This window comes from Hemitrygon akajei, chromosome 15 (genome assembly GCF_048418815.1).
Source record: "Hemitrygon akajei chromosome 15, sHemAka1.3, whole genome shotgun sequence".
NCBI classification, from domain to species: Eukaryota; Metazoa; Chordata; class Chondrichthyes; order Myliobatiformes; family Dasyatidae; genus Hemitrygon; species Hemitrygon akajei.
In genome coordinates, this window is record NC_133138.1 from 941,631 (window position 1) to 956,304 (window position 14,674).

Genomic DNA, 14,674 nt, shown 5'->3' on the forward strand with positions numbered 1-14,674 from the left:
GAAAATCAGGTTGGTGTTGGATCGCAAAGGAGAGAATTTGTTGAATGCCTAAGAGATGGCTTTTTTTGTAATTTATTTTTTATTGAAGTTCATCAAACAAACATTTCCATAAGATTTATTTCAGACATTGTACGTATATATCATATATATCACAAATCTCCACAAAGTATTTATCTGGGGTATACACTTATGGAAAAGAGTGGAAAGAAAAAACAAGCAAAAGGAAAGAACTATGTACAAGTAGGGAGTGATCTTTTTTTTTACAACAGATTCATTGATTTGTGAGAATAAAATCAGGCCTATGAGGCATTATGTAGTTAAACCATTTTTCCCAGTATGAATCAAATTGTTCCAGCTTATGATTAACAGATGCTGTTATCTTCTCCATTTTGTAAATATCCATTGTAATTTCCATCCATGTATTTAAAGTTGGGCTCTCCTGTGATAACCATTTCCTAGTAAGAGTTTTTACCAGCCACCAACAATATATTCATTAAATATTTATCTCTTTTCAACCATTCTTGAGGTATATATCCAAAATATATGGTCTTACTCTCCAAGGGTATTTCACATTTAAAGATGTCTTGTAGGGCATTGTGTATCCCCCTCCAATAGTTTTTGATAAGAGGGCAGTCCCAAAAAATATGATAATGATTTGCATTTTGATTTCCACAATTTCTCCAGCAACCAGGGAGGTTACTATCATAATGGGATTTCTGAGAGGGCATAATAAAATATCTTATCAAGGTTTTCCATCCAAACTCCCTCAATTTCTGTGAACTGGTACACTTCCATTGATATCTCCATATTGTCCATTCTTCCTCAGATATAATTATCCCTCCCTCCTCCTCCCATTTTGTTTTAATGTACAAACCCCATTTCCAGAAAAGTTGGGATATTTTCCAAAATGCAATAAAAACAAAAATCTGTCATGTTAATTAACGTGAACCCTTATTTAACTGACAAAAGTACAAAAAGATTTTCAATAGTTTTACTGACCAACTTAATTGTATTTTGTAAATATACACAAATTTAGAATTTGATGGCTGCAACACACTCAACAAAAGTTGGGATAGAGTTAAAGTAAGGTTGAAAAGTGCACAGAATATTCAAGTAACACCGGTTTGGAAGACTCCACATTAAGCAGGCTAAATGGTAACAGGTGAGGTATCATGACTGGGTATAAAAGTAGTGTCCATCAAAGGCTCAGTCTTTGCAAGCAAGGATGGGTCGTGGCTTACCCCTATGTGCCAAAATTCGTGAGAGAATTGTTAGTTCGAAAGGAACATTTCCCACGGCAAGATTGCAGAGAATTTAGGTCTTTCAACATCTACAGTACATAATATTGTGAAAAGATTCAGAGATATCTCAGTGCATAAAGGGCAAGGTCGGAAACCACTGTTGAATGTGCGTGATCTTCGAGCCCTCAGGCAGCACTGCCTAAGAAACCGTCATGCTACTGTGACAATTATAGCCACCTGGGCTCGGGAGTACTTCGGAAAACCATTGTCACTTAACACAGTCCATCACTGCATCCAGAAATGCAACTTGAAACTGTATTACGCAAGGAGGAAGCCATACATCAACTCTATGCAGAAACGCCTGTGAGTTCTCTGGGCCCAAGCTCATCTCAGATTGACCAAAAGACTGTGGAACTGTGTGCTGTGGTCAGGTGAGTCCACATTTCAGCTAGTTTTCGGAAAAAACGGGCATCTAGTTCTCTGTGCCAAAGATGAAAATGACCATCCTGATCAGCAAAAGGTGCAAAAGCCAATATCTGTGATGGTATGGGGGTGCATCAGTGCCCACGGCATGGGTGAGTTGCATGTATGTGAAGGTACCATTGATTCTGAGGCATATATTAGGATTTTAGAGAGACATATGTTTCCATCAAGGCGACGTCTCTTCCCGGGACATCCATGCTTATTTCAGCAGGACAATGCCAGACCACATTCTGCACGGGCTACAACAATGTGGCTTTGTAGACACAGAGTGCGTGTGCTTGACTGGCCTGCTGCCAGTCCAGATCTATCTCCTATTGAAAATGTATGGCGCATCATGAAGAGGAGAATCAGACAACAGAGACTACGGACTGTTGAGCAGCTGAAGTCTTATATCAAGCAAGAATGGACAAAATTTCCAATTGCAAATCTACTACAATTAGTATCCTCAGTTCCAAAACGATTAAGAAGTGTTATTAAAAGTAAAGGTAATGTAACACAATGGTAAACATGCCTCTTTCCCAACTTTTGTTCAGTGTGTTGCAGCCATCAAATTCTAAATTTGTGTATATTTACAAAATACAATTAAGTTGGTCAGTAAAACTATTGAAAATCTTTTCTTTGTACTTTTGTCAGTTAAATAAAGGTTCATGTGAATTAACATATGACTGATTTTTGTTTATTGCATTTTGGAAAATATCCCAACTTTTCTGGAAATGGGGTTTGTATGAAGTCGAATGTGTTTTAAGATTTGACAACCCTTATACATGCTTGAAATGATTCTACTACCATTATCTGAATTATATGCTTTTCTAAAGAGCTCTATCAAGCATGTATTTGCCTTGGTTACATTTTTAAGCATTTTATTAACATATTGTTGCATCTGTAAATACCGATAAAAATCTTGTTTTTCTAATGTGTTTCTCTTTAAGCATTTCAAAACTGAACAGTATTCCTTCTTTCATTATGTTGCAAAGAACTGTTATTCCTTTAGCTGTCCAATCCTTAAATCTAGCATCCAATTTATTTGGTGTAAAATCCGAGTCATATGCACACCATTTAAGAATTGCAGTATCTCCCTCTAGATTATATTATTTTATAGTAGTTTTCCATATTTTAAGAGTTAATTTCACCCATGGGTTATCAATAGTATTTATGTAACTTTGCAGGTTGTTATCAGCCAAAATTGCTGGTATGGGGATGGGGAGTACCTGCTCCTCAATGTTTTTCCATTGAGTGTCATATGATGGGTTGCACCAACATATCACAGCTCTCAACTGTGATGCAAAATAATAATCTCTACGGTAAACCCCATCCCCCCTTTTGCTTTGCTAATTGCAAAGTTTTGAGACGAACTCTAGGCCTTTTACCCTGCCAAATATACCTTGATAGCATCTTGTTCCATTCATTGAATTGATTTTGATTAATCTCTATTGGTAGGGTCTGAAAGAGATACAACAGTCTCGGCAGTATATTCATTTTAATAGACTCAATCCTTGAACTGAGACTGAAAAAAGGAATCAGGTTCCATCTTGCCACATCTTCCTTAATTTTTTTATATAAAGGCTGATAATTACATTCTCATAATTTTGCCAAATCTTTTGGCATAATGATGCCCAAATATTTGAAAGACTGTGTGTGCCATGCCCAGGGGTATCGACTCAATTTTTCTTGGTGGGCTATAGTAATATGAAAGTAATTGGGTTTTATCTGTTGATCTTGTATCCTGATAATTGACCATATTGTTCAAAGGTATGTTGGTTGCCCTAGTTAGATCAAAATGTCATTTGCATAACAAGCCAATTTATGCTCTGTCCTTTTAATAGTAATTCCCCTGATATCTTCATTTTGTCTGATGTATTGAGCTAATGGTTCCAGATATAACGCGGAGTAGTGGTGACCATGCACAACCCTGTCTTGTGCCCCTTTCTAGGGTAAGACTATTTGATAAATATCCATTGATTTTAATCCTAGCAGTAGGATTGTCATATAGTGTCTGTATAGTTTTAATAATTGTGTCTTGGAAACCAAATCTATGTAAAACTCTGTAAAGAAAATACCAATTAACCGAATCAAATGCCTTTTCAGCATTCATGCTTATCACTATTGCTTTGATTTTATTTTTTTTGTATATGATCCATAATGTGAAGTGTTCTTCGTATATTGTCGTGTCTGGCATTGTCGTATAAAACCTGTCTGATCGTTACGTATCAGTATGCGTAGAAACTCCTCTAATCGTTTGGCCATGATGGAGGTAAATAACCTATAATCTACATTAAGAATGGATATTGGTCCAAATGACCCACATTCCATTTTATCCTTGCCTTTCGGTATAGCTGAGATTATCGCTTACGAGATGGCTTTTTAGAGCAGCTTGTGTTTGTGCTTACATGGTGAAAGGCCATCCTGGACTGAGTCTTGTGTAGTAATCCAGATCTTATTAGGGAACTTAATGTCAAAGAGCCCCTTCGAGGCAGTAATTATAATATGATTGAATTCATACTGCAATTTGAGAGGGAGAAGCATAAGTCACATGTATCTGTATCGCAATGGAACAAAAAGAATTATAGAGGCATGAGAAGGGAGCTTGCCCAGGTGGATTGGACAAGGATACTGGCAGGAATGATGGCAGGGCAAAAATGGCTGGGAATAGTTCACAAGGCACAGGATAGATAGATCCCACAGAGGAAGAAGTTCACAAATGGCAGAGGTAGGCAACCATGACTGATGTGAAGGAAGTTAAGGACTGTAAAAGTCAAGGAAAGGGCATATAGGTAGCAAAAGTGAGTGGGAAGTTGGATGATTGGGAAGCTTTTAAAATCCAACAAAAGACCACTATAAAAACTACAGAGCGAAAAGATGAGATATCAGGGCAGACTAGCCAATAATGTAAAGCAGGATATGGAACATTTTTCTCAGTTATATAAAGCGTATAAGGGAGGTGAAAGTTGATATTGGACCACCAGAAAATGATGCCTGTGAGGTAACAATGTGAGACAAAGAAATGGCAGATGAACTTAATGGGTACTTTGCATCTGTCTTCACTGTGAAAGACAACTAGCAACATCCCAGAGATTGCTGCATGTCAAGGAGCAGGAGTGAGTGCCATTGCTATTACAAAGAATTAAGAAAAAAGAATAAATCACCTGATCCGGATGGACGACATCCCAGAGTCCTGAGTGTGGTTGCTGAAGAGCTAACAGATGCATTGGTTACGATCTTTCAAGATTCATTTGATTCAGGAAAGATACTGGCATGAATAGAGGAAAAGCTGACAGGCAGGAGGCAGCAAGTGGGAATAAAACAGGCTTTTTCTGGTTGGCTGCCAATGACTAGTGCTGTTCCTCAGGGGTTAGTATTAGGACCACTGCTTTTGACATTGCTTGTCAATGATTTGGATAATAGAATTAATGGCTTTTTGGCAAAGTTTGCAGATAATACTAAGATAGGTGGAGGGGTAGGTAATGCTGAGGAAGCAATTCCATTGCAGCAGAACCATGACAAATTGGAAGGTTGGGCAAAAAAAGTGGCAGATGGAATACAGTGTTAGGAAATGTATGATAATGTAAAGTCCTTTTGCATCCTACCTGTTTCCTCAGCGCTATCTAAAGTTCTGGCACAGATTAGAACGGCCAAATGGCCTGTTTTCTGTGCTGTTGTGTTCTATAGTGCCTGCCTCTCCACCAATCTTTGTATCATCTGCAAACTTGGCAACAAAGCCATCTATTCCATTATCTATATCATTTATATAGAGCATAAAAAGTGGTCCCAACACTGACCCTTGCGGAACACCACTAGTCACTGGGAGCCAACCAGAAAAGCATCCTTTAATTCCCACTTACTGCCTGCTACCAATCAGCCAATGCTCTAACCATACACAACATCCACTGCATCTCCCTTTTCTAGCCTACTTGTAATTTCCTCAAAAAATTGCACTAGGTTTGTCAGGCAGGATTTTCCTTTAAGGAAACCATGCTGAGTTCTGTCTGTCTTGTCATATGCCTCCAGGTACTCCGTAACCTCATCCTTGACCACCGACTCCAACAACTTCCCAACTACCGATGTCAAGCTAACAGGTCTATAATTTCCTTTTTGCTTCCTTGCTCCCTTCTTAAATAGCAGAGTGACATTTGCAATCTTCCAGTCCTCCAGAATCTGTCGACTTCTGAAAGATCGTTGCTAATGCCTCCGCAATCTCCACTGCTTCCTCCTTCAGAATACGAGGGTGCATTCCATCTGGTCCAGGAGATTTATCTACCCTTAGACTATTCAGCTTCCTGAGTACTTTCTGTGTCCTAATTGTGACTGCGCATATTTCTCTTCCCTGACACCCTTGAATGTCCGGTATATTGCTGATGTCTTCCTCAATGAAGACTGATGCAAAATACTCCTTCAGTTCCTCTGCCATCTCCTTATCTCCCATTACAATTTCTCCAGCATCATTTTCTATCGGTCCTATATCTACTCTCACCTTTTACTCTTCATATACTTGAAAAAGCTTTTAGTATCCTCTTTGATATTATTTGCTAGCTTCCTTTCATAGTTCTTTTCCCTCTTAATGACCTTCTTAGTTTCCTTTTGTAAGCTTTTAAAAACTTCCCAATCCTCTCTTCTCACTAATTTTTGCTTCCTTGTACGCCCTCTGCTTTGCTTTTACTTTGGCTTTGACTTCTCTTGTTAGCCACGGTTGCATCCTATTTCCATTCGAAAATTTCTTCCTCTTTGGAATATATCTGTCTTGTTGAATGGCCTAGTTCTGCTTCAAAGTCATGGTCTTGTAGTCCTTATGTATGTTAAAGGCAAAGGTTGATAGATTCTTGATTGGTCAGAGTGTAGAGAGATCTGGGGTGGGTGGGAGGGTGCTGAGAGGAAAAATGGATTAAGCTTGATAAAATGGCAGAGCAGACTCAATGGGCCAGATGGCCGAATTCTGCTCCTATATCTTATGGTCTTATACTCTTCTGGAACATCACATGACAAGGGAATGTTCATTTTGACTCAGTTCTTCCGTCACTGGAAGGAGACAGCTGAAGCTGAAGTGGGTCTTGATGATGACCTTCCTTGTGACGAATAGGGCAGGGAACCCACTCTTAATGTTGTGATGGGACTTGATATGTTGAAGAAAGGCACAACTACAGTGTCTCTGGCATGCAGTCCAATTCTGCTAGTTTCAGTACAGTGTGATTCTGTTGGTAGATAGCATCTGTGGGCGGGGGGTTAGAGACAAGCAACATCTGCCATCTTCACTGCTTCCAGTAAGTACTGATCCGCTGGGTTAGGAGAGCTGATATTACAGAGAACTAAAGCAGCAATTAATAGCCTGTCTGCTCATCATCAGGTTCCCAGAAAGTTGACTAAAGTAACACAATTGTGTCTGGAACCAGTCACTTTAAAGGGAGCAGAAGTAAATTCAACCCTATATTATCAGTATGTATTAATGGATATAGTTGGCCCTTACAGCCCTTTGAGCTGTGCCACCACCAACCCACCTATTTAATCCCAGCCAAATCATGGGGAAATTTACAATGACCAATTAACCTACTAACCCATACGTCTTTGGACTGTGGGAGGGATTTAACTCTAAATGCTGATGCCCTGAACTGTAATAATGTTGTGCTAACTGCTATGCTACTGTGGTGCCCCATACAGTAGGGACACACTACCATACCTTGTTTTCGTGTCCCAGAAACACAGGCCAGGATTTTGGATTGTTGCTACCCTCAGTTTTAAACAACTTTCATTGAGGAAACCAACCATGCTCACCCACCTAGCCTTGAATAATACTGCCTTGGATTGCAGGGACAAGCTGATTTGCCAGAAATCCCATGTGGAACATTTGACTCATCTGTGTGTCTGACAGCAAACTGATTGGAAAGCTGAGCCTACTGGGCCTGAACACCTCCCTCTGCAACTGGATTCTAGACTTCCTGACTGGGAGACCTCAGTCAGTCCGGATCAGAGGCAGCATCTCCAACACCATCACACTGAGCACGTGGGCCCCCCAGGGCTGTGTGCTCAGTCCACTGCTGTTCACTCTGCTGACCCATGACTGTGCTGCAACACACAGCTCGAACCATATCATCAAGTTCACCGATGACACGACCGTGGTGGGTCTCATCAGCAAGAACGACAAGTCAGCTTACAGAGAGGAGGTGCAGCGGCTAATAGACTGGTGCAGAAATGTGAACAAAAGAGATGGTTGTTGACTTCAGGAGGGCAAAGTGACCACTCCCCACTGAACATCAACGGCTCCTCGGTAGAGATCGTAAACAGCACCAAATTTCTTGGTGTTCACCTGGTGAAGAATCTCACCTGGTCCCTCAACACCAGTTCCATAGCAAAGAAAGTCCAGCAGCGTCTCTACTTTCTGCGAAGGCTGAGGAAAGTCCATCTCCCACCCCCCATCCTCATCACATTCTACAGGGATTGTATTGAGAGTATCCTGAGCAGCTGCATCACTGCCTGGTTCGGAAACTGCACCATCTCAGATCGCAAGACCCTGCAGCAGATAGTGAGGTCAGCTGAGAAGATCATCGGGGTCTCTCTTCCTGCCATCACGGACATTTACATTACACGCTGCATCCGCAAAGCAAACAGCATTATGAAGGACCCCACGCACCCCTCATACAAACTCTTCTCCCTCCTGCCGTCTGGGAAAAGGCACCGAAGCATTCGGGCTCACACAACCAGACTGTAACAGTTTCTTCCCTCAAGCTATCAGACTCCTCAATACCCAGAGCCTGGACTGACACCTTACTGCCCTATTGTCTTGTTTATTATTTATTGTAAAATGCACAAAACAGTGCAGGCATTATGCAGTCCTGGGTGGGTCTGTAGTCTAGTGTAGTGTTTTTTTTTACGTAGTTTAGTTTTTGTCAGGATCATTTAACACCATGGTCCTGAAAAATGTCGTCTTGTTTTTACTATGTACTGTACCAGCAGTTATGATCGAAATGACAATAAAAAGTGACTTGACAAAGAAATTGACCCATCAATGTGACTATTTTGCCTATGTACGCCCAACTCGCTGACTACATTAGGACCTTATCCTGGTCTTGTTGTTCAGATCCATGCCTTGGGGCACATTAGGTGGCAGCTTTCGCTGTTTCCTTAGCATTTGTTTTTTATGGGACTGAGCTTAATTGCTTGGATGAAATGGTGGAGAAGACTCAGTGGGATGAATGGCCTAATTCTGCTCCTATCTGTTATGATCTATCTACCCACGTTGCCACTTTCAGGGAAATATGGCCTTGAGCCTTGGTTTCTCTTTTCATTTATGCATCACCTCATAGGCTTGAATTCCATCTGCTAACATTCTGGACAACTTTTCATCTGCCCATAAGACAGAGGGGCAGAGTTAGGCCATTTGGCCCATTGTGGCTGATCCATTATTCCTCTCAACACCATTATCCTGTCTTCTCCCCGTACCCTCTGAACAGTATCTTGCCATAACTCTGTTGGACTGGAATATGCATTTGTGAATGCCAACCAATAGCCAGGACTAAAATCATTTTTGTGTGAACATTCATGCTATCACTGATAGAAATGAACTAAAATTACAATCATGAATAATTTGTTTCATTTGTGCATATAAAGTTAATCTAGTCCCATTTCTAATAGTTATCAACACAAACACTGAGCAATAGCAAGTCCACCTTTATCAGAATGAGATCTCAGCCTCTCAATATTAATTTTCCCATGGTTACAAATAGGACAAATTGGACCTTTTTAAAAGTGCTAAATTGATGTTATCCTCAACTGCCAAAAACTTTTGTCTCTACCATATTGTTTACTAAAATTTCACAGTGAATAATTAAAAAGAATTCCTTCTCTTCCACCCCCTACTACATCAGTTAATAGTGACTACAGTTCTATGTGGCTCTTGTTCGACAGCAGTTGAGATTGAGAGAATCAAAATCTTGAGTTTATGATAAAATCAAACCACAATCAAAGGGTTAAATTTTAAAGATTACAAAGCTGGCCTCAATGGTTCTGAGTAGTTTCATTTTCTTTTGGGGGAATCAGGAATGGTCTCAGATAAAGGAACAAGACCAAGCAGAAGTGTGTGGCGCTCATATTGTTTGCTTGCTCGGAACACTGTGTCAGTCTGGTGTAAGCGATCCAAGACTCCCAGCACCCCAAAACACTGGTTAAATCTGCAAAACATGAGTCAATATTCATAGCAGCTTAAATACTTCTGAAATCAATAATAACAAAAATCAATTTGTAAAATAGTGTTTGATAAAACCTAGGGCATTCAAGCTGACAATTATGCAAATTTAAACTGATTCCACCTCAATTCCCCCCTTGTCTCCACCAGCACCATTGCAAGCTCATGCTAGGTACCTTCCTAAGAAGGTTGGCGTCATTCAATGTCTGTAGTGAGATGCTGAAGATGTTCTATAGGTCAGTTGTGGAGAGCGCCCTCTTCTTTGTGGTGGCGTATTGGCGAAGGGCGCTGAGTAGGCTACGGTCAATTATGGATAACTCTGAACATCCTCTACATAGCACCATCCAGAGACAGAGAAGCAGTTTCAGCGACAGGTTACTATCGATGCAATGCTCCTCAGACAGGATGAAGAGGTCAATACTCCCCAATGCCATTAGGCTTTACAATTCAACCGCCAGGACTTAAGAACTTTTTAAAAGCTATTATTAATGCTTTTTGAGATAGTGATTTAGATGCATATCATATTCTTTACTGAGTTAAGTATTGTATGTAATTAGTTTTGCTACAACAAGTGTATGGGACATTGGAAAAAAGTTGAATTTCCCCATGGGGATGAATAAAGTATCTATCTATCTATCTATCTACCACTTTGAGAAAGAAAATCTTTGTTCAAAGTAAATTTATTATCAAAGGACATGTATGTCACCATATACGACCCTGACAATTATTTGCTTGTGAGCATACTCAATAAATGCATAGGAGGCATGGGATCCAAGGGGACACTGCTTTGTGGATCCAGAACTGGCTTACCCACAGAAGGCAAAGAGTGGTTATAGACGGGTCATTTTCTGCATGGAGGTCGGTGACCAGTGGTGTGCCTCAGGGATGGGCTGTCAGAGGTTACAGGACATTGATAGGATGCAAAACTGCACTGAGAAGTGGCAGATGGAGTTCAACCCAGATAAGTGTGAGGTGGGTCACTTTGGTACGTCAAATAAAGTATTAATGATAAGACTCTTGGCAGTGTGGAGGATCAGAGGGATCTTGGGGTCCAAGTCCATCAGACACTCAAAACTGCTGCACAGGTCGATTCTGTGGTTAAGAAAGCATATGGTGCATTGGCCTTCATCAATTGTGGGATTGACTTTAGGAGCCGAGAGGTAATGTTAAGGCTATATAAGACCCTAGTCGGACCCCACTTGGAGTACTGTGCTCAGTTCTGGTTGCCTCACTACAGGAAGGATGTGGAAACTATAGAAAACATGCAGAGGAGATTTACAAGGATGTTGCCTGGATTGGGGAGCATGCATTCTGAGAATAGGTTGAGTGAACTCGGCCTTTTTTCCCTGGAGCGACAGAGGATGAGAGGTGACCTGATAGAGATGTATAAGATGATGAGAGGCATTGATCATGTGGGTAGTCAGAGACTTTTTCCCAAGGCTGAACTGGCTAGCACGACAGGGCATAGTTTTAAGGTGCTTGGAAGTAGGTCCAGAGGAGATATAAGTTTTTTTATGCAGAGTGGTGATTGCGTGGAATAGGCTGCTGGCGACAACGGTGGAAGCGGATACGATAGGGTCTTTTAAGAGACTCCTGTTCTGGATTGGGTGTTGTGCAATGATCCGGAGGTGATATGAGAGCGTAAGGTTAAGGAACCCTTAGGGAACAGTGATCACAATATGATCGAGTTCACATTGAAATTTGAGAGGGAAAAAATAAAATCCAGTGTGTCGGTATTTCAGGGGAATAAAGGAGATTACAATGGCATGAAAGGGGATCTGGCCAAAGTTGACTGGAAAGGGACACTAGCAGGAAGGACAGCAGAGCAGCAACGGCTGGAATTTTTGCGAAAAATGAGGGAAGTGCAAGACAGATATATTCAAGATTTGAAGAAATTTGCAAAGGGAAGAAGGACACCACTGTGGCTGACAAAGTGACATCAGAGCCAAAGTAAAAGCATAAGAGAGGGCATACAAGGAAGCCAAAGCTAGTAGGAAGATAGAGGATTGGGGAGCTTTTAAAAACTAAGGTGGTCATTAGGAAGGAAAAGATGAATTATGAGGAAGCTGCCGACTAATATCACAGAAGATACTAAAAGCTTTTTTTAAAGTACATAAAGGGTAAAAGAGAGTGAAGGGTAGATATAGGACCAATACAAAATGATGCTGGAGATATTGTAATGAGAGATGCAGGGATGGAAGAGGAACTGAATGCATATTTTGCATCAGTCTTCACAGTGGAAGACATCTGCAATATACTGGACATTAAGTTTCTGCAGTAAAAATTACGACTGAGAAGGTGCTCAGGAAGCTTCATGGTATGAGGGTGGATAAACCTCTTGGACCTGATGGAATGCCCCCTCGGGTTCTGGAGGAAGTAGTTGGAGAGATTGCAGAGGCATTAACGATGATCTTTCAAGAATTGATAAATTCTGGCATCGTACTGGATGACTGGAAAATTGCAAATGTTACTCTGCTATTTAAGAAGTGTGGGAGGCAGCAGAAAGGAAACTATAGACCTGTTAGCCTGACATCAGTGGTTGGGAAGTTGTTGGAATTGATTGTTAGGGATGAGATTACAGAGTACCTGGAGACACATGACTAGATAGGCCAAAACCAGCATGGTTTCCTGAAATCACACTTGGGAGTATTGTGTGCAGTTTTGGGCTCCTTATTTTAGAAAAGATATACAGTCGGTCCTCCTTATCCATGGGGGATTGTTTCCGGGACCCCCCGCGAATGCTCAAGTCCTTTATTTAACCTGTCTCAATGCGGTGGACCTTAGGGCCAAGCAGAACCCCAGACCCTATTTAACCTGTCTCAGTGCGGTGGTCTTTAGGACCTGGCGCAGCTCTGAATCTGCAGTGTTTCTGTTCACAAAAATAATCACAATCACGATTGAAAATAAAGTGGAAGTAAAGCAATCAGAAAGAGGTGAAATGCCATCGGTCATTGAAAAACCGTTAGGTTACAGTCGGTCAGCGATCGGAACAATTTTAATGGATAATGTGAAAGGCCCTGTCCCGATGAAAGCTACAATTATTACTATGCAACGCAGTGGTTTGATTATTGAAATACATAAGTTTCTTAAGTGTTTTATATGCATAGAAAAGTAAAATATATACTGTAAACTAAGACAAACATTTGACTAACTAACGCTAAATAACACCAGATGTACCTGTTCCGACTTCAAATCCGTTTAAAGACAGACTCAAGAACTCCTTCATAACCCAGGGACTGCCTGTAGTTTTAAATCATCTCTAGATTACTTATAATACCTAATACAATGTAAATGCTATGTAAATAGTTGGTATACTGTATTGTTTAGGGAATAATAACAAGAAAAAATAGTCTGTACGTGCTTAAACAACGAGTGCTGGAGAAAGAATTTCCGGGTTTTCCTGATCTACGGTTAGCTGAATCCATGCATGCGGAACCCGTGGATAAGGAAGGCCGACTGTACTGACATTGGAGAAGGTTCAGAGATGATTCTTGAGAATGATTCCAGGAATGAAAGGGTTACTGTATGAGGAATGTCTGGCAGCTCTTGGGCTGTATTCCCTGTAGTTCAGGAGAATGAGGGGGGATCTCATATAAACATTCAGACTGTTAAAAAGCCTGAACAGATTAGATATGGCAAAGTTATTTCCCACGGTAGGCGATTCTAAGACAAGAAGGCATGACTTCAGGATTGAAAGATGTCCATTTAGAACTAAGATATGGAGAAATTACTTTAGTCAGAGGGTGGTAAATCTGTGGAATTTGTTGCCACGAGCGACTGTGAAGGCCACAGAGATTGATCGATTCTTGATTAGCCAGGGCATCAAAGGGTATAGGAGAAGGCAGGGGAGTGGGGTGACTGGAAGAATTAGATCAGCCCATGACTGAATGATGGAGCAGACACAATGGGCCAAATGGCCTACTTCTGCTCCTATATCATCTTCTTCTATGCTTTTTGGTGTGCTCATCATATGGCGTGTCTTGGGCATCTGAAACTTGGCAAAGCCCATCCCTCTCCAGGTATGATCCCAGCCAATTTCCTCAATCTAGGTGACTCACCTCGGTCATGAACACGTAGCCATTATAGTTCATCTGAGAACCTCCCCACCCCGGCCGGTGACTTCATCATGGAAGTCATTCACCCAGTGGTGCCATGTTAACTCCCCCTCACGTGGTTTACCCGCCAGCTGAAGTGGTTTACCGGGGTATGGCACTTGGAGCCAACATGTGAGAGATTTAGGAGATGGATGAGGACCAGTGATGCCCATCCACTCTGTCTGTAGGGAGCAGCATGCCAGACAATAAGGGTACTACCAGAGCCCCCTATACCTATATCTTATGCAAAGTTAAAGCTATTGTAAAAGCAAAAGGGCATACAACAAAGCAAAAACTAGCTGGAAGATAGAGGATTGGTAAGTTTTTAAAAACCTACAGAGAGCAAGTAAATGAATTATTAGAAGGGAAAAGATGAAATATGAAAGCAAGCTAGTGAAAATTATACACCAGTTAGCCTGACCAGGGACCAGGGAGGTAGAAGCACCTACATGACTGCTTTGAATTGGTGGACTGGATTGTGTTCAGGGAGTCATCTTTGCACCTAGATGAGTATGCCACAGCTGTCACCAACTTCATTAAAACCTGTGTGGATGAGTGCAGACCTATGAAAACTTACTGTACATTCCCAAACCAAAAGCCATGGATAAACCAGGAGGTTCATAGTCTGCTGTGGCCTAGATCTGTGGCATTTAAGCCTGGCAATCCAAGTCTGTATAAGAAAACCAGGT

General features: G+C 41.1%; 1 protein-coding gene across 3 annotated transcripts in view; it reads right to left on the reverse strand.

Annotated features, from left to right (window-relative positions):
• Nucleotides 1-9,362: 9,362 nt before the first annotated feature.
• Nucleotides 9,363-14,674, reverse strand: part of faxdc2 (fatty acid hydroxylase domain containing 2) — a 113,505-nt gene continuing 108,193 nt past the window's right edge. For all 3 annotated transcript variants that reach the window (XM_073067044.1, XM_073067042.1, XM_073067043.1), the window contains one exon: nt 9,363-9,877. In XM_073067044.1, the coding sequence (XP_072923145.1) occupies nt 9,724-9,877 (154 nt within the window). In that variant the 3' untranslated portion in view covers nt 9,363-9,723. The remainder of the gene's footprint in view (nt 9,878-14,674) is intronic.